The sequence below is a fragment of the Thunnus thynnus genome, chromosome 14, assembly GCF_963924715.1.
Source record: "Thunnus thynnus chromosome 14, fThuThy2.1, whole genome shotgun sequence".
In the NCBI taxonomy this organism is placed as follows: Eukaryota; Metazoa; Chordata; class Actinopteri; order Scombriformes; family Scombridae; genus Thunnus; species Thunnus thynnus.
The window spans coordinates 28,052,750-28,072,643 of NC_089530.1; the positions used below are offsets into that span (position 1 = coordinate 28,052,750).

The window sequence follows — 19,894 nt, forward strand, 5'->3', positions numbered from 1 at the left end:
TTCCACTGAATACACCCCGCTGTCAGGTGCACTCATCTTTATGATCTCTAAACTTCCAGTGGTTGTGTTCAGGGTTGTTCGGTGATCATTCTGCCGCCAAATTTTTGTTGTGTTTCCACTGGATGCTGGTGATCTCTCCACAGAGAGGAGGCCTCAACAGCAGCGTATCGCCTTCCCCGAAAAACTTATCTTTGGCCAAAACAGAGTTCAGCACCGCTGACAGAAAAAACACCCCGTCAGTTCCTCCATGTCCACAGATCAACACAGAACAGGAAGAATGTCTGATTTTATATCTGCACAACGTCTTCTTCACAGTTTCTTCCATATTCTCGTATGCATTCGGTTTCCTTTTAGCATTATAATAATTAATAAATTCATTATCAGAAAATCTTTCTGACACTTTTAACATTCAAAGAACACCATACACCTCGAGATATAAATGTGTGACTGAGTAAACAACGTTTTCATGCAACTAAAGCAGCTGTCACACATGCAGACACCACTGTGCTATAACACATTATAGATCACATAAATCAAATATTAAACAGTCTGTCAGTCACACTTAAAACCCCCACTTCCTGGAGCCTGCATCATGAAGCCATGTTAGAGTGTTATCAGCTATCTGTGGTTTAACTCGTGATTTCCAGTATCATGAAGCTCTTTAAAGTGAGACCATTTTTAAAAAGAATTATATTTGAATTTATAAAATACCCAAGGGGAACCTTTAGCTGAATTAATTGAACTTGCTGTGAGTATTCTAATAATATGTATTTACCCCTGTAAAAAAGTAAAAACCATTGATGTAATAACTAATTATACTTTCAGAAAAGCATTATATTAAAATATCCATCTTTTAGTGCAACATGAGAATTTATTTTCTGGTTAATTTTGACAGACAGTACACTAAAAAGTGAGGTGAGGATGTTTATGAAAATGTTGCTATAAATAATTTTTATCTATCAGTTAACTTGATATGAAGTTGAGTAAACAGCAAAAACCTAAAGTAAATCAATATTTGCTGAGAGCAGCTCTGTTTCAGCTTTAGTTCTTCATGACTCTGGCTGGATGTTTGGGCTCGTTGTCATGCTGCAGATAATATATAGAAAATATACATACAGATATACAACGCTGTTCTAAAAAGCAATAAAAAAGAGAGAAATCTTGTTTTCATGTTTAACTGCTAAACACAACACATTGCCTCTCCCTGACTGGAGTACTGGCATGCTTTAATCTTCAACAGGAAACCAAAGTGATCAGGCACTTCAAGCTGCATTATCATAATCATCATCATCATCATCACTTTTTTTGATTAGACACGTTCAGATCTGTTTCCTGACAAATTCTCATTTCCGCCACACCAAGTACACAAGAGAGACAAGGCAGCCAAAGTAAATTGATATATCATGCTTGAATAACGAGAGGGAAATAGCTCCATAAAGACAGCCTCTACAACTTTCATCCAGAGTCTGCAGGCTCTTTTCTGAAGAAAGGTTTGCCTTTAGTTTTCAAAACCCTGCACCTACCACAGCAGCCAAGATGCCAACAACAAGCAGAAACAGATCCACAGGCAACCCAACTCCAGAACTGGCTGAAACCTTTTCTCTGAAGAAAGGGTTGGGTCACTTTCTTCCTCACTGATTGGGTTCTTCATCCAGCAGGAGAACATTTTAACTCTTTGTATTGTCTCATCGTTGGTGATGCTCCTGTTCTTCTCTCCATCCATCCACTCTCCTCCTCCCATCTTCCAGCTGTAGGTGACAAGTTCAGCCTCCTCTGTGTTTCCATAACAAGTCAGGGTGCATTGTTTCGATGCAGCAGCACATGCCGGTGGTCTCACCAACACAGCAGGCTGTGACACTGCCTTGATCAGTTTTGCAGCATAGCGCTCAGCCTGGGGTTTGTTGTTGATTTCCACTGAATACACCCCGCTGTCAGGTGCACTCATCTTTATGATCTCTAAACTTCCAGTGGTTGTGTTCAGGGTTGTTCGGTGATCATTCTGCCGCCAAATTTTTGTTGTGTTTCCACTGGATGCTGGTGATCTCTCCACAGAGAGGAGGCCTCAACAGCAGCGTATCGCCTTCCCCGAAAAACTTATCTTTGGCCAAAACAGAGTTGAGCACCGCTGACAGAAAAAACACCCCGTCAGTTTCTCCATGTCCACAGATCAACACAGAACAGGAAGAATGTCTGATTTTATATCTGCACAACGTCTTCTTCACAGTTTCTTCCATATTCTCGTATGCATTTGGTTTCCTTTTAGCATTATAATAATTAATAAATTCATTATCAGAAAATCTTTCTGACACTTTTAACATTCAAAGAACACCATACACCTCGAGATATAAATGTGTGACTGAGTAAACAACGTTTTCATGCAACTAAAGCAGCTGTCACACATGCAGACACCACTGTGCTATAACACATTATAGATCACATAAATCAAATATTAAACAGTCTTTCAGTCACACTTAAAACCCCCACTTCCTGGAGCCTGCATCATGAAGCAATGTTAGAGTGTTATCAGCTATCTGTGGTTTAACTCGTGATTTCCAGTATCATGAAGCTCTTTAAAGTGAGACCATTTTTAAAAAGAATTATATTTGAATTTATAAAATACCCAAGGGGAACCTTTAGCTGAATTAATTGAACTTGCTGTGAGTATTCTAATAATATGTATTTACCCCTGTAAAAAAGTAAAAACCATTGATGTAATAACTAATTATACTTTCAGAAAAGCATTATATTAAAATATCCATCTTTTAGTGCAACATGAGAATTTATTTTCTGGTAAATTTTGACAGACAGTACACTAAAAAGTGAGGTGAGGATGTTTATGAAAATATTGCTATAAATAATTTTTATCTATCAGTTAACTTGATATGAAGTTGAGTAAACAGCAAAAACCTAAAGTAAATCAATATTTACTGAGAGCAGCTCTGTTTCAGCTTTAGTTCTTCATGACTCTGGCTGGATGTTTGGGCTCGTTGTCATGCTGCAGATAATCAGATACAAAAAATCTAAAAAGATTTTTTAGACTTCTATATTAGCTGCTATGTTCAGCCACTATCTGTCTTCTTTGTGTGAGGCATGTGAGCCGTCTACTTTAGAGAGCACCTGCATTAAAGCTGAATTATTCAACTAGTCAGTGAAGTAAAACAGTGAACAGTGTCTTCTGTATGGATGTATAGGCATTGGTACACACAAGACAACATGATGGCATATAAAACATCACAGGAAACATTTGATTTATTTTCTAATGTCTAATATCCTGTCAGTTTCTTCAATAACAGCTATCAATTAAAGGCAAAAATGCCAAAAAACACGTCTAAAAAAAAAAAAAAAAACTTTGTGGATGATGATAATCCAGACTGATCTAGATTAATATTTGTTTGAACACTGAACTCTGTCTGATGGTTGAAATAAACAAACAAAAAACACACAAATTATTATTCAAAGCAGAGTATTTTATTTTTATTCATTATTTTGCAAATAAGTATTTCATTAATATTAGAAATATTTTCCATTTTATGCCTGTTCTGACAATTTAAATGTAATATATAAAATATATGACAAACAAAAATAAATGCTTCAAAAAAACAAAAAACATCCAAACTCAAAACAAAATTTCCATTAGATTCATCATGAAAACAGTCATTTCTATGATCCTTTTATACTTTTCTTTTACAGGCTCACTTTGATCAATTGTGTCACAAATAAAGAAAGAACAAATTAACATAATAATGATGGAAATATGGAAAACTGATCTGAAATGTGATGAAGAAGAAGTACAAGGTAGCAGAAAATATACATATAAATATACAACGCTGTTCTAAAAAGCAATAAAAAAAAGAGAAACCTTGTTTTTCATATTTAACTGCTAAACACAACACATTGCCTCTCTGTGACTGGAGTACTGACATGCTTTAATCTTCAACAGGAAACCAAGGTGATCTTGTTTCCGCCACACCAAGTACACAACAGCTACCAAGAGAGACAATACAGCCAAAGATCTCATGACAGCCCCTTAAACTTTCATCCAGAGTCTGCAGGCTCTTCTCTGAAGAAAGGTTTGCCTTTAGTTTTCAAAACCCTGCACCTACCACAGCAGCCAAGATGCCAACAACAAGCAGAAACAGATCCACAGGCAACCCAACTCCAGAACTGGCTGAAACCTTTTCTCTGAAGAAAGGGTTGGGTTTGGGGTGACTTTCTTTCACACTGATTGGGTTCTTCATACGGCAGGAGAACATTTTAACTCTTGTTTTCTCATCGTTGGTGATGCTCCTGTCCTTCTCCCCATCCTTCCACTCTCCTCCTCCCATCTTCCAGCTGTAGGTGACAGGTTCAGCCTCCTTGGTTTTTCCATCACAGGTCAGGGTGCATTGTTTTGATGCATTGGTACATGTCAGTGGTTTCACCAACACAGCAGGCTGTGGCACTGCCTTGATCAGTGTTGCATTATAGCGCTCATCCTGGAACTTGTCATTGATATTCACTGAATACTCCCCACTGTCAGCCCGACTCATGTTTATGATCTTCAAACTTCCAGTGGTTGTGTCCAGGGTTGTTCGACCTTCAAACGTACCGTGGTACTCCAAAGGAACATCTTCTTTCATCCATTTTGCCATATTATCGTTGTTGTGCATCCACGCGATGCTGATGATCTCTCCAGAGAAAGGAGGCCTCAACAGTAGCGTAACATTACCGCCTTCCTCGAAAAATAAGTTTTCAGCTAAAACAGAGTTCAGCACCGCCAGCAGCAGCACTGCTGACAGAAAACACCCTGTCAGTTTCTTCATGTCCACAGATCAACACAGAACAGGAAGAATGTCTAATTTTATATTTGCACGTCTTCTTCACACTTCCTTTCGTATCATGGTTTCCTTTCCACATTATAATAAACAGGAAGTTCATTATCAGAAAATCTTTCTGACACTTTTAAACAGCATTAATATTTCTGCAAACTTAAAGCCAGTGCAACATCATGTCTCCACACAAGCAAGTCCTTTACTAATCCCTGTATCCCTGTATCCCTGTCTAACCTCTACATTTGACAGATGTAAAAGTTTTAGGCACTTTAGATGTTTAGATTCTTCTCCATAATGTAACATCATCAGGGAGGCACTTTGAAAACACACCATACACCTTGAGATATAAATGTGACTGAATAAACAAAGTTTTCATGCAACTATAGCAGCTGTCACACATGCAGACACCACTGTGCTATAACACATTATAGATCACATAAAACAAGTGTTTAACAGTCTGTCAGTCACATTCAAAACCTCTTCCTACCTGGAGCCTGCATCATGAAGCCAAGTGAGAGGGTTACCAGCTATCTGTGGTTTAAACTCATATTTACTGGTATCATGAAGCTCTTTAAAGCAAGACCATTTTTAAAGACTTATATTCATAAAATACCTAAGGGGAACCTTTAACATAACTAATTTAACTTACTCTGATCTTGGATGCTGATCTTAACTTTCAGAAGCACATTTCCAGTATCTCTAAGACTGCTTTTTATCATCTTAGAAATATATCCAAAGTTAGATCTTTCCTGTCACAGCCTGATTCTGAAAAGTTGTTTCACGCATTCATTTCCAGTCAACTAGACTATTGTAATGGACTCTTTGCTGGACTGGCAAAGCAAACACTTATTAAACTCAGCTTATTCAGAATGCTGCAACCAGAGTATTAACCAAAACCAGAAGGTGTGGACACATCACTCCTGTTTTAATTTCTCTTCCCTGGCTCCCAGTAAATCAAAGAATGGATTTTAAAATACTTCTTATTGTTTTTAAAGCAATGAACGGCCTCGCTCCCTCCTATGTTGTAGACATGCTCTCTGAATACACACCAGATAGACCCTTGAGATCATCAAATAAAGGTCTCCTCACCATACCTAGAATAAATACTAAATCAGCTCATGGTGCCTTCAGTCATTATGGTCCTACTCTTTGGAATTCTCTACCACATGAACTCAGGTCTGTCTGTTTTTCAAAAGCTTATAGTTAGGTTAATGGGTAAAACCTTATTTTTAGAAACAGTGTTATTATTGTTATTTCTTTTAACAATGATAATAATAATACCTTCATGCCCTACTCTCTTATTGTAATACCTTCTCACCTTCTAATTTTTTTTATGCTGTCTTATATGTTTTTATATGTCTTTATATATGTAACATCTTCTTATTTTATGTTTTATCTTATTTGTTTTTAATATGTAATGTTAATGTAATCGATTGATTATGTATGATCTTTACTTGTTTTTAAGCACATTGAGTTTATGCCTGCCATATGAAATGTGCTATATAAATAAATTTGATTTGACTTTGACTATTTATATTCAGCTTTTTTGCACACAAAGCTTTTATCATGTCAATATGTGAGCACATAGTCTGCCCCCATTACACAGAATCTATGTAAGTTACTGTCCCTCTCTTTCTTACACTGTTATGTTTGTGTTTATGTTTATTGTTTAATGTTCATGTTTATTGCTTTTTCTGTTGACATCTGGCCAACATTGAATTCCTTGTACTTTCTACTTGGAGAATAAATCTGATAAATAAAAAAATACTGAGCATTAGAAGATCCCGTCATAATGCATTTACAAGTGACAGGGGACAAAATCCACAGTCCTCCTTCTGTACAAAAATGTATTTAAAAGTTTATCTGAAGCGAATATGAAGCTTCAGTGTCCAAATGAGTCAAATCAAGTAGATATCTTTCAACGTTACAGTATTTTTAGTGCCAAAGTCCCTGTTTTTGTTACTATACTTCCACCTGCAGCTCAACAGGGAAACACTGTCCGAGGAAACACAAAGAGGGAATTTGATGCTAAAAAGACTGTAAATGTGTCAGATATCCACTTGATATGACTAACTCAGACTGCTGAAGCCTCATATAAGCTTCACATTAACTTTTAAAGGACTTTGTGGACACACTGTGGATTTTGGTCTCCATCACTTACATTGAAAGCACATTTGAAGGATCTTTTAATAGCCAGTATGAACATAGAGATGAGATGAAGAAGAGGAGATGCTCTGATCAAAGAGAAGGAAGAGGAGGAGGAGGAAGGTCGACAGTTTGCCTCTTGATGTCCAAAGTGCCCTTTTGTCAAGACGTATTTTATGTTTAGCTTCACACAGACTGTCCATCACTTTATAGCTGTTAGCTCAGACCGGCTTCCTACTGCACTTTCTGTTGTAACTTTTAGGAGCGCTCGTTTTGTGCTTCATGTTCTGTCAGATTTTTAAAAGGAAAGCTTTTATATTTTCAGAGTGAGTGAAGGAATCAGGAGAGAGGAGACAAAAGTGAGGAAAAATCGCAGGATGTAATTGTGTTGAAAGAAAAACAAGGAGAAAAGACACAACTGATTGAAGATTGAAAGAAAAAGTTTAAGGAGGAAAGAGAAACACATAGAAGCAGCCCAGATGTCAGGTGATGGAGAGATATGAACAAATTCAAAGCAGGAAAACTGGTAAGGAACTTATAGCTGTATCTAGATGAATTACTGTTCTATAAACATGTTTAAAGGCACAATCTGTTATCCAAATGTAAACTTAAGGACATCCTAACAACATAAGTCAAAGCACAAGACTGAAACCCTCTTTTGATACAGATACTAACACTACACAACAACTCTATTAACATGATGTTTTCTTAAGCTGTTAAACAGTTTGTTGACCTCAGTAACTGTTCCTTAACCAAATAGGTGAGATGGGAAAAATGTGTCTAACTGTCTCTTGCACTACTTTGAACTCTGCCTCTCCATTATTTTTAGCCATATTTAATAGTCTTTAAAGATTCTCCCCTTTCCATCCCAGTTTTTGTTTGTCTTCTAGTTTTTTGAAATTTCTTTGTAATTATGGGATTTGAAGAGCTACATGTTATGCTCTGGATCAGAGATTGTCACCATATCAAAAGCATATTCTTTGTTTAGAAACAATATGTATATGCTAAATGTCTTTAAAGGAAGAGCCTTTTCACCACTCATTCTTTTATATGTCGTTCAGTCAAACGTTATAAACTGAGTCCTGTAGACAAAAATATTTGAAGCCATGGGCTAATCCTGCCATTCATTTACTCTTACAATGACAAATTATCTGTCCTCACAGTTTATGATCTATACTGTGGCCATTATGGTTCTCAGCTCTTAGTGTGCAGAACACACACAGACAAACACACACACACACTCCCTGAGGTTGTTGGACCCTGAGGTTCTTCATAGGTACATTTTGTTTTTTAGTTTATGGTTCTCTATCATCTGTAGGTAAAACCACTAGAAAAATGAAGCAACACGTCAGTGAACACAAAAGTGCGATACGCAGAAATGAGTGTGATTATCCTGTTGCTGTGCACGTTTATGATACAAAGCATGACATCTCTTCCTAATGATTTTATGATATAGAGAAGATAAAGGTGCCACCTAGAGGTGGTGACCACGACCTGTTACTGAAGAGACTTGAAGCTTTTTGGATCTTCACATTACAGATGAGTTGCTACTTAATGTAATGCTGTGAATATTAGTTTGAATGGGATCAGCCAGGACAGATTGCTATTTGATTGTTACTAGATTTATAGATTTATCCACTGATGATGAATTTTCTTCTATTGCCCAGGTATTGAAGCCCTGTTTGGATGATTTTTGCACATTGTCTTTATCATCCCTATCTTTATGTATTTCAATTGTGACATTCAATGTTTTCTTCTATATCCATATTTTTCCCATTTCTACTGTTATATGATTGGATGTGGTTGTTTAAATGTTATTTTGTGGTAACATACTACCTAGAGATGATTTGGGATACATTGATTTTAACTTGAATTATATTTTTCAATGTTTGTATATAAATGGATGTCCATTATAGATTGTGGAATGTCCACCTTTGATGGTGGAGCTGCCTTCTAATAGGCTAAATGCATACAGACTGTGGGGCTGATTGGCTGGCAGCTCCTGGTTCCTGATTGGCCTCACCTAAGGAGATGTTGGGTTTATCTGTCTGCAATGTTCTTTGGTCCTCAGCTTTACCTGATGAAGGTAAAAGGACCCAAATGTTGTACCTCTATGAAAGTTTATTGCAGTAAAAGGTTGTTTAACTTTTGCATTACAAACCTCTCACTTTGAATTTTATAATGTTTAGCTTATCATTCATATCTATGGTGCTTTGTATATTTGAAAATATCCATCCATACATACATGTAAATATATGTATATGTTTTATTATTAGTATGTTGTGTTGAATGTTGTCCTGTCTGTCCTGTTACACTGTGATCTCACTGAGGCAAATAAGGCAATAAAGTTAACTCAACACACTAGAGCTGCAACAATTAGTCTGTTAATCAAGTCAATCAACAAACAAATGATCAGGAATTAATTAATTCTCTAGTTCCAGTTCCTTAAATGTGAATATTTTCTGGTTTCTTTAGTCTTCTATGACAGTAAACTGAATATCTTTGTGTTGTGGAGAAAACAAGACATTTGAGGACGCCATCTTGGACTTTGGGAAACACTGATCCACATTTTGCACCATTTTCTGACTTTTTATGGACCAAACAACTCATTGATTAATCCAGAAAATAATCAACAGATTTGTTGATAATAAAAATAATGGTTACTTGCAGCTCTAATATACACATATACTGTATATATATAGCCTAAAAAAGGAGGCAGGGACGCCGTAGTCTCAGTGAGGATTTGCAAGTCTAGTTTCAGTTTTTCAGGTTCAGTGTAAGGTAAGGTCAGAGTAAAGAGGACTGGTCTAATGTTAGTTTTTGGGGACTCGTTGTGTATATTTGGATCCTCTGAGCTGTGATAAATATAAGAACATGTGAGTCAGCATGCACTGACATTAGGGCTGAATCCTAATGTCCACTTCCCAGTCAGCACCACAAGGAGGGCAGGTGTGTATGTGTTGCACATAAAAACTCCAAGTATTCACAGCAGTAATGTAGTCAGTGCTGCACAGTGGAAAGTATCGTATTGTGTGTATTTCTGGGCTACATTGTGCCTTCTCTCACATTGAATCTTTGTACTCCAAGAGCTGGACGCTGCTGTGTAGTAGTTTTGTGTACTTTATGAAGGATGTGTGCCATGTGTGGACTATGTCTTGGAATTGCTTTTTTCTTCTTAGCGTGTATGTTTCTCTTATTATTATAAATCTAACAGATCCACAGATATTCAAAACAGAACAACATTACAGAATGCTTTACACAAAACTAACAGACACATACAGGGAGAAAATAGACCAGTAAAACACACATAAGACTCACATTTAAGATGTACAGCATACAAAACAAAAATAAATGGTAGTGGATAAAAAGTAGCTTGAAGAAGTGATTTAAAGGAAGATAATGACTTATCAGACTGAGCTCCTCAAACAGGTTGATCCAGAGCTCTGACAGCAAAGACCAGGACCCATATTTATCTGTGCTGATAATCAGCACCAAATCATTTCCTACTGCTCAGTGTCAAGTTATAGAAAAAACAGCTGCATTCATGCATGGTGGCTTAATTTATTTAATGATTCATTAGTTTTAAACTGCTGATGGCAGAGATATATTTAAAATAGCTTTAAGGACACACAAGTCAACAGGAGGTTTAGCTGGAGATGAGTTCAACAGTGGAGAAGAAAAATTTCATGTTTTTAATGATGCTGTGCCAACAGTCCGTTTGCATCATTATCACTGTGTGCAGTGTTGTACAATACATGCAAGATGCTGCACTAATGCAGAAAAAGGATGTGATTGGATAGGGTTGGATCACACATTTGAATCACATGATCGAACCTGCAAGTTTACAGTATATAGTTATTGTTAAAGCCATCTGATTTGCTTACCAGTGTTTACTTACAGCCTAATGCAAATGACTTGTTAAATATCATTATGAGATATAAACTATTCATTTTGACATCATATTTTTGCATATAAAAGCTAGATACCTATACTTTTAATAGCTACACACAGAGCAACTCTGAAATGTAATCTGGAGTCATGAAGAGCCTTTAAAAGTAATCAATCAAATCTATCGAATCAATCCTAAAACAAACAGGTAACTAGTTAAGTGATGATAGAAATGGAGTGATATGATCTCTTTTCCTGGTTTTAGTTCAAAGTCTAACAGCAGCAGTGTTCTGTGATAGTTTTATATATATATTATTTTAATATGTTTTAATGGTGAAAACAGGACTGGACAAGCTGCTGATATGATCATCAAAACTACGACTGGAATCAAAAAAGTGTTTCACCACAGGCTTGATGTTGTTATCAACAGAAGCAAGATATGATTTGACCTGTGCATGCAGGTTTTCTGGACCAATAATAAATTCTTTCAGAATTTAACCCAATGAAATTTGTGGACATCCAATCTGTAACCTGTTTCCTATCTGGGCCTGTATTTATCAAGCGTCTCAGATTAGGAAATCACTTGTAGGTTTTAGTCCTTGGTTAACTCTCAGTGCAATTCTGAGACTCTTGATAAATATGGGCCCAGGGTCAGAGTCTGATTTATAACACCTGTTTTTAAAATCTTTTTCTGCATCAAACAGCTCATATATAACACATCTGTAAAGTGCTGAAAAAGCAAAATCCAGAGACAACTGTTCAGTTTGTAGTGAGTTAAGTGAAGAGTGAAGATGACAAAATCTAGATCCAGACTCCAGTCCAGATGGATCATCAGGATATATCTTCTCTCAACAAACTTCAATGGATGTTCACTCACATTCTTACTGAGATCACCTCCTCCATCTGATGAGAGAAGAAACAACAGAGGTCATAAATCAGTGTTTAGTGAGACTCACTTTGTCAGCTATCAGTCAGTGATGCAGCACATCCAGTATAAAGAGCAGCAGGGACTTCAGTTCTGTTCAGACCAGAAGTGGAACAATTGTGCAGCGTGGCCAGCTTCCTTTCAGCTTTCATGTTAACATGTTATCAAGTCTGTTTACTCTGCAGAATTCATTGCAGTACACAGAGGAAATAAACTGCTGAGAGTCATGAGTCATGAACACATCATTACTGCGGAAACAGAGACATTCACTCATCAGTTTACTGATGGATTTACTGTTGATACATGTGAACTGTTAGAAAAGTTTAAAAGCTACAGAGTCTCTGTGGGATTTGAAGATATTTCCTGCTGTTAAATCATCACATGATTTTCAGGCTGCAGTCAGACTGATCTTAGAGCTCTGACAGAGATGAACTCATCAATTCTTTAGTGTTGAAATGAGACAACAAACACTTTCAGATCAGATTTGATAGTACAACAGTTTGATGATGAGGACCACTGTCTCTATACATCTTGTAAGGCTGTCAGCTGTAATTCAGCTTTATTTCCTGCAGATATGAACAACAACAACAACAACAGTCGTCTTGACTTCAACTCAAACACATGATCACAACAAGCTTGAAACTTGTCACCATTCTCCTCTCACAGCTTCAATGAGTTTAAGCAGCCACTGAGAAGATTGAAGGTTCACCAGGAAATACTGGATCTTTACTTTGATACTAACTGTGTTTAACACAATACTGCTGAAACCAGGACGGAATGACTCCAAATATCTACTGACCTCAAAGTCTCCAGTCTACAGTGTGGACTCTCCTTAAGATCAGACAGCAGCTTTACATCTGAAACCTGAAGGCTGTTGTAGTTCAGATCCAGCTCTCTCAGATAGGAGGGGTTGGACTTCAGAGCTGACGCCAGAGAAGCACAGCTGATCTCTGACAAACTGCAGCACCACAATCTGAATAAAGAATAAATGATGTAGATAAAAATCCATTTATAGTATGATCAGATTTGTTCAGGTTTTAAATGTGTAGTTCAACATTACTATGTCCTCATCAATGAGCTTTTCTCTAAAATGAGTAGAGTGACTTTGTCATTGTGTTATTGTAGATCATCATAATGTCTGCCTTCTATAGACATCATCCAAATGTCACCACAACATTCAAACACATATTCATGTCAACACTGGTTCATAAAATGCTGCTGAACTCAGTCAAGTCTGTAACTAGAGGCTCAATATGAAATCAGACATGTTGGACCAAGAACCTGTTCATTATTTATTACATGACCCCCTTCTTTCTGTATTTGGTAGTTTGGTAGGTATGTGCGAGAAAAAATGCTCATTTGTGAAGGAAAGATGTTCAATGTTCATTTTATGGAAATGCTCAACTTATGAGCTATATCTTTTCAAAAGAATGTGCTAATCAAAGCACAGGGCCTCACTCTGGCCTCCAAGGTCTCATGCAAGAGTTCTCTTATGTTCATGGCGCCAGGCTGGGAGATAAGGTGGTAACCTTGGATGGGTAACAACAGTTGCCCGCGTTATTTTCCAATAAGAGTTCATTCTGACACCAAGTGTCCTCGTTTCTCCCCTCACTGGTGGCATGACTTGGGCAATTCTACAAGAACTGATTATTTTCCTGTTTGTGCTAAGAATTTGGTACAACTGTAGCCATGTAATCACTGTGCCAAAGGCGTCTCCGATGTCAGATATTTGTTTTCAATAAACTTCATATATTCAAGTAAGCATCAATTGGACCCTGTGGGTATGTTCAGTTATATTTTTCATCAAAGTATTATTCCACTATTATTCAACAAGTACAAGATTTATTCTATCAGTATGTGTAATTAAAACATGTTATTGGTGGCAGTAATCATTCCTCCTGTCCATACTGACTGTGAAGTGGTCTCTTCCAAACACAGCTGCACTGTAGGAAAGTGCATAATGCTAATATGAGGCTTTGACAGTCTGGTAGACACCTACTTGATTTGTCTAACTCAAAGTTACAGACTATTCCCTAAAATTCCCTCTTTCAGTTACCACTTCTGGTACCATCCACTGCAGCTCAGCAAGGAAACACTGAAGAAACACAAAGATACTCATTTGATATGTGTAACTCAGACTGCTGAAGCTTCATATTAGTTTAAACTTTGGAAGTCATTTTTTCAAAGAACAAGACTGTGGATTTGGAATCCCTGAAAAATTTAAATTCTACAGATTTGTGCAAATCCTGAAAATTTATGAACCAAACATTTGAAACTTCAATGAAGGATTTGAATTGAATATATAGAAAAAAACTACCAAACCTACAGCCAGTGAACTGACCTCAGAGTCTCCAGTCTACAATTTGAACTCTCTAGTCCAGCACACAGAAGCTTCACTGCTGAAATCTGTAGCTTGTTGTAGCTCAGGTCCAGCTCTCTCAGATGGGAGGGGTTGGACTTCAGAGCTGAGGCCACAACTTCATAATGAGTCTCTGAGAGTCCACAGTTATACAGTCTGTCATGACATGACATATATTACAACACATGTTATCATCAAAGAAGGCTCTTTATATTTACTTCATGCTTTTGATGACAAAATAGTTTGACATTCCTTATTTTGATTAACATTTTCTCTTCACATCAGTGGTTCAGCTAATCTTTTTTTTAATTTTTTAAAATATTTTAGTTTTGGGGCATTTTATTCCTTACATGGAAATTGACAGTTGAGAGATAACAGGAAACAATAGGAGAGAGAGACAGGGAATGATATGAAAAAAGGTCAGTTGCTGGATTCAAACCACCAGCATTCTTTTGACCATTTTGGTATGAAGTAACCAAAACAGCATTCCCAGTTCAGCTAATCGTATCTCACTGTGACTGAATGAAACTGTAATTCCCATCACTCTCTCTCACACCTGCAGATTTATAATCTTTGTTTTACTTTAATCTTGCAGATGAAGGGAGAGAAAATGGAGTTACATTGAGGCTTCCATAATGTGCATAGTCTGTGTGATTTGTCTGTCTCCACAAAGTCAGCATTAGGCCATCTTGATTAGAAAACCATTTTTACTCTCTACTATTTTTAATTTGACTCCAGGATATTTTTACTCAGTTCAACTCAGTGAACAGTTACAGTTGAGAAAGATCATCTCTCTTTGCTACCTGCTGCTGTCAGGTTAACATCCATATGTAGGAAAATTTAGTGACTGTTGAGAAACACAAATGAAACAAATGGCTTGACAATACAAAGCTGTACATAATTAAATATTAATGTAACTGAATATTTAGATGTGCATGACAGATGAAGGCATGATGTTTAGTTGTTAACATTCTTTTCTGAGAATCTGAAAAACTGATTCAGCACACAAACACTTGAAAATTAACAAACCAATAAGGTTGAATTCTTTTCAATATAATGCCATCAGAAAGAAGAAAGATGTTGAAGCTATCAGGGTATCAACATGAAAATATAATATTGACCTTTAAAGTATATAAATCCTCTTAAACAGTCTGAATCTACAATTCTGCTCTTATATATTCATCAGCCCTCTGTGCATTTCCTGCTACCACTCTTCTCTACAACAACAAAAGAGAAACATCTGAGAAGTTTTATTTCTGTGACCAACAGAATATAAGAAATACTTAAAAACATGACTATGTAACACAACTTCCCTCTTAAATTAGAAGTTGAATCCATGAGAAATAAAAGGCACCATTGCTTGGTTCAACAAACTCAGGGGTTTTGTCTCTAATGAAACCTCAACGACAACCTCTAAAGTCCTTCATTTGTTTTAATGTTTGAATGATGCCACCATTCCCAAATGAAGATAAATAGAAGAAAAAAATGTAAAATCCAATACTTTCTAGAAATAAATAGAATAACTGATTTCAATAACTTAACAGCTATAAACACAAACAACTGAAAAATCAACATTATTTGCATTCACAATATTTGAAACAGTTCAAGAACATCTGAGACTAAATATAACTTAGATATTATTTCAGCTATAAATAAGCAGAACAATATTTTAACAATAATAAGAATTTTATATCACTTATATTTTAAGAACTAAACTACTGATCTACACCGATTTATAATGCTAACCACATCTGGACTTACTGAGCCTTTCTGCAGTTCCTCACAGCTGGGATCAGTCTCAGTCGTCCTTCAGGTGATGTGTTGTACTTTCTCAGGTCCAACTCATCCAGAACCTCCTCTGACATCTGCAGCATGTAGGCCAGAGCTGAGCATTGGAACACAGAGAGTTTCTTCTCTGATCTGTTCTCGATCTTCAGGAACTCTTGGATCTCCTGATGTACTGAGCGGTCGTTCATTTCCATCAGACAGTGAAAGATGTTGATGCTTCTGTCAGGAGAGATATCCTCACTGTTCATCTCCTTCAGGTTGTTGATGACTGTCTGAATGATTTCTGGACTGTTCTGTGTCCGACCCAGCAGGCCTCCTAAGAGACTCTGGTTGGACTCCAGAGAGAGGCCATGAAGGAAGCGAACAAACAGGTCCAGGTGGCCATTTTTACTTTTAAGAGATTTCTCCATGGCTCCCATCAGGAGGACATCCAGAGATGGGTATTTATGATTGCTGTCAGATGGGCCATAGCTATCATTGTTTCTGAAATACTTAGAAATCTTCATGAGGAAAGACTTTGGTTTTGATTCGCTGTGTCCGTAGTCTTTTCCCAGGAAGTCCTCCAGTACCTCTGTGTTTCTGCTGGTGTAACAGTGGTACATGTAGACTGCAGCCAGAAACTCCTGAACGCTCAGATGAACAAAGCAGTAGACTGTTTTCTGGAAGATCACATTCTCTCTCTTGAAGATCTCTGTACAAACTCCTGATAACACCGAGGCCTCTGTGACATCAAGACCACACTGCTCCAGGTCTTCCTGGTAGAAGATGAGATTTCCTTTCTCCAGATGTTCACACGCCAGCCTCCCCAGTTTCAGAAGAACTTCCCTGTCAGCCTCCGTCAGCTTCTGTGGACTTGTCTCATGTCCTTCACTATACTTGTGCTTCTTCCTCTTTGTCTGAACCAGCAGGAAGTGTGAGTATAGGTCAGTCAGGGTCTTGGGCAGCTCTCCTCTCTGGTATGTGGTCAACATGTGCTCCATAACTGTAGCAGTGACCCAGCAGAAGACTGGGATGAGACACATAATGTAGAGGCTCCTGGATGTCTTGATGTGTGAAATGATTCTGCTGGCCAGCTCTTCGTCACTGAATCTCCTCCTGAAGTACTCCTCCTTCTGGGCATCAGTGAAGCCTCGTACTTCTGTTACCCTGTCAACACATGTAGTAGGGATCTGATTGGCTGCTGCAGGTCGTGAAGTTATCCAGACGAGAGCCGAGGGAAGCAGATTCCCTTCAAAGAGGTTTGTCAACAGCACATTGACTGATGACTTCTGTGTGACATCAGACACAACCTTCCTGTTCTTGAAGTCCAGTGAAAGTCTGCTTTCATCCAGACCATCAAAGATGAACAAAACTTTAAAGACAGCGAGCTTCTCTGCTGTGACCTTCTGTAATGTTGGATGGAAAACATGGATCAGCATGAGAAGACTGTACTGCTCATCTTTAATCAAGTTCAGCTCCCTGAACGAAAGCAGAATCACCAGACTGACATCTTGGTTTTCCAAGCCCTCTGCCCAGTCCAGAGTGAACTTCTGCACTGAGAAGGTTTTTCCAACACCAGCGACACCGTTCGTCAGAACAACTCTGATGTGTTTCTGTTGGTCAGGTAAGACTTTAAAGATGTCATTACACTTGATTGGAGTGTCATGGAGGGTCTTCATTTTGGAAGCTGTTTCAAGCTGCCTCACCTCATGTTGGGTATTAACCTCTTCACTCTGTCCCTCTGTGATGTAGAGCTCAGTGTAGATCCTGTTGAGGAGGATTTCACTTCCTGCTTCATCAGTTCCTTCAGTCACATGTTCACATCTCCTCCTCAGACTGATCTTATGTTCATCTAAAACCTCCTGCAGACCACTTTCTGCTGAAAGACAAGAAAAAAGGTACAATTAAAAAGAAATATGTCTCATTACGTTAATTTTCAGTAGGATAGAGAAAGTAGATTCCTGCCCTGTTTTCAGAGATGATAACATCAGCAGACAGATCTTCAGTCTTACTTTGTACAGCGCTGGTCTGACTGTCTGTCTGCAGTCCAGGTCTTGTTCTGGATCTTTCTGCACACTGAGGACAGGAGGAATCTCCTGATGAAGCAGATTGGTCCCAGTATGAGGTGATGCACTGTCTGCAGAACCAGTGTCCACAGCTGGTAGAGACTGGATCCTTCAGGACGTCCTGACACAAAGAACAGTAGGACAGCTGCTCCTCCACAGAAACACCCCTCATCTTCCTCTCTCTGTGGACATGAATATATTCTTAATGACACTACATTGGTGGTGGCCAACTGACAGCTCACAATTTGCATGCAGCTCTTTTCCTACATAAACAGTCCAGACTGTAAGTATTTGGACAGTCACACATTTTTTGTTCTTCATGTTCTGGGTTTCAGCACATTCAATTTAAAACAAAAAAATATATACTGCAATTGCAAGGGTTTAATAGTAATTAGACAGACACAACAGAGCGCCAGCAAAGGCAGAGAAGAAGAAGAATAGTGCAAGCCAGTAAAAATGGATATAAACAATGCAGGATTTAAAATACTAGCTTCAAAAATTGTCTTTGCAAATGTTTCATGAGGAGGAAAATGGATTCAACACATTTGTTAGACCACAAGGACACACACAATGTGTTTTGGTAAGTGAATCAATGTAAACATGACTTCTTTTTGTTAACAAGAAAACCCCACAGGGCTCCTTTAAGCTACTATGAACCATTAAAGGTCAGGAAAAATAAGCAGGAGGCAACTGAGCAAAACAGAAAAGTCCACTTGTGAAAAATAACAGACTGCTGCTCTTTTTTCTTGTGGTGTGGTTCTGAACAGAGAGCTCTGCTAAATATCTTCATAATGCATCTTTTCATTCGTGTTTCTCTTTCTCATTGTTTCTGCTATAATCTCTCTCCCTCCCTGTGTGAGTATGATACAACAGTTTTACAGATTTTACTTTTCCCAGACGTTAAATATCAGACTCAGTTTCCTCGGCTGCAGTGGTCACTCTGCAGTGATAAATCAGCTGCAGCAGGCCATTTGTATACATTTCCATTACCTCTTTCCATATTTTGTGACTTTGAACAGGAACATGTTAAGACAAATTCTGTATTGCATGAGACCAAACACTCAATTTTCTTCCATTTTACCTGCACAAAAGCCTGGTGCAGTCCTTTAGTAAATAAGGACAGACACAATTTGACTTGTTACTAAATCTTTAGTAAATATCATCCTGGGTTACCTGCTACTACTTTTGATTCTTTGACTGGAAAATCAAATAGCAATACCAGCCCGGTCTCTGTCTCTGGTTAACATGTACATGAATATCTGTTCTAGATTATAGCTGAATGGAAGGTAGATCATTATTTCTTTCCACTGTGTTTCCTTCATATCTACACTACAACCTTAATGGAACCGTCTCAATGAATCGTTTTCAGGTCAGTTTACAGTAGAAACAGTCTCTTACTTTGTGTCTGAAGGTCCAGGTCCATTACTGAAGTTTAGAGGATCACGTTTAGACCGATCACTCTTCATAGACAGACAGCTGGATACTGGAGACTCTGCTCTCTGTCTGTGGAAACAACAATTGTTTTACACATATCGTTAGTTCTTGTAAAGAGCAGATGTAACATGAAACATGGCACAGGGTCATGATTTAATAATGATAACAAATAGTTATGTTCATATCTCCTTCTGCATGTTCTAAACATTTTATCTACAGCTGCAAACTGGATATATTTCACTGAAGAGATTTTATCATCTACGTGTTTGTCTGACCTTTGGGGTCTGAAAATGACAAATGACAAAAAATTATTTTTATATAACAGTTTATTTAGTAACAGTTAAACTAAAGGCACTGCTGCCTGATGCTGGGCTGTTAGATTAACTTGTTCATGTCTGAAAAGCAAACAAAACAATCTGTCCTCTGCAACTTAACCTATATTAAATATTGGTTAAAGCAACTAATACACATTTCAGAACAGCAATCAAGCACTCTTTCT

At 37.7% G+C, this 19,894-nt stretch overlaps 2 protein-coding genes across 3 annotated transcripts in view; both read right to left on the bottom strand.

The window, feature by feature from the left end:
* The window catches only part of LOC137197403 (protein NLRC3-like), a 51,752-nt gene that overhangs the window by 29,691 nt on the left and 2,167 nt on the right, over window positions 1–19,894 (bottom strand). The window contains exons 3-8 of one of the 2 annotated variants that reach the window (XM_067610802.1): window positions 19,360–19,464; window positions 17,908–18,143; window positions 15,890–17,774; window positions 14,111–14,284; window positions 12,569–12,742; window positions 11,481–11,747 (exon numbers count right to left, since the gene is read on the bottom strand). In XM_067610802.1, coding sequence (XP_067466903.1) covers window positions 11,735–11,747; window positions 12,569–12,742; window positions 14,111–14,284; window positions 15,890–17,774; window positions 17,908–18,143; window positions 19,360–19,464 — 2,587 coding nt within the window. In that variant the 3' untranslated portion in view covers window positions 11,481–11,734. Of the gene's footprint in view, window positions 1–11,480; window positions 11,748–12,568; window positions 12,743–14,110; window positions 14,285–15,889; window positions 17,775–17,907; window positions 18,144–19,359; window positions 19,465–19,894 lie in introns of those variants that run through there. The other variant, XM_067610800.1, reaches the window with a different exon arrangement.
* LOC137197404 (CD48 antigen-like) lies at window positions 3,476–4,964 on the bottom strand. Its single transcript, XM_067610803.1, has 2 exons — window positions 3,999–4,964; window positions 3,476–3,931 (listed from the first exon to the last, which is right to left on the bottom strand). Exon 1 carries the CDS (start codon window positions 4,800–4,802, stop codon window positions 4,086–4,088), a length of 717 nt encoding a protein of 238 aa, XP_067466904.1. The 5' UTR covers window positions 4,803–4,964; the 3' UTR covers window positions 3,476–3,931; window positions 3,999–4,085.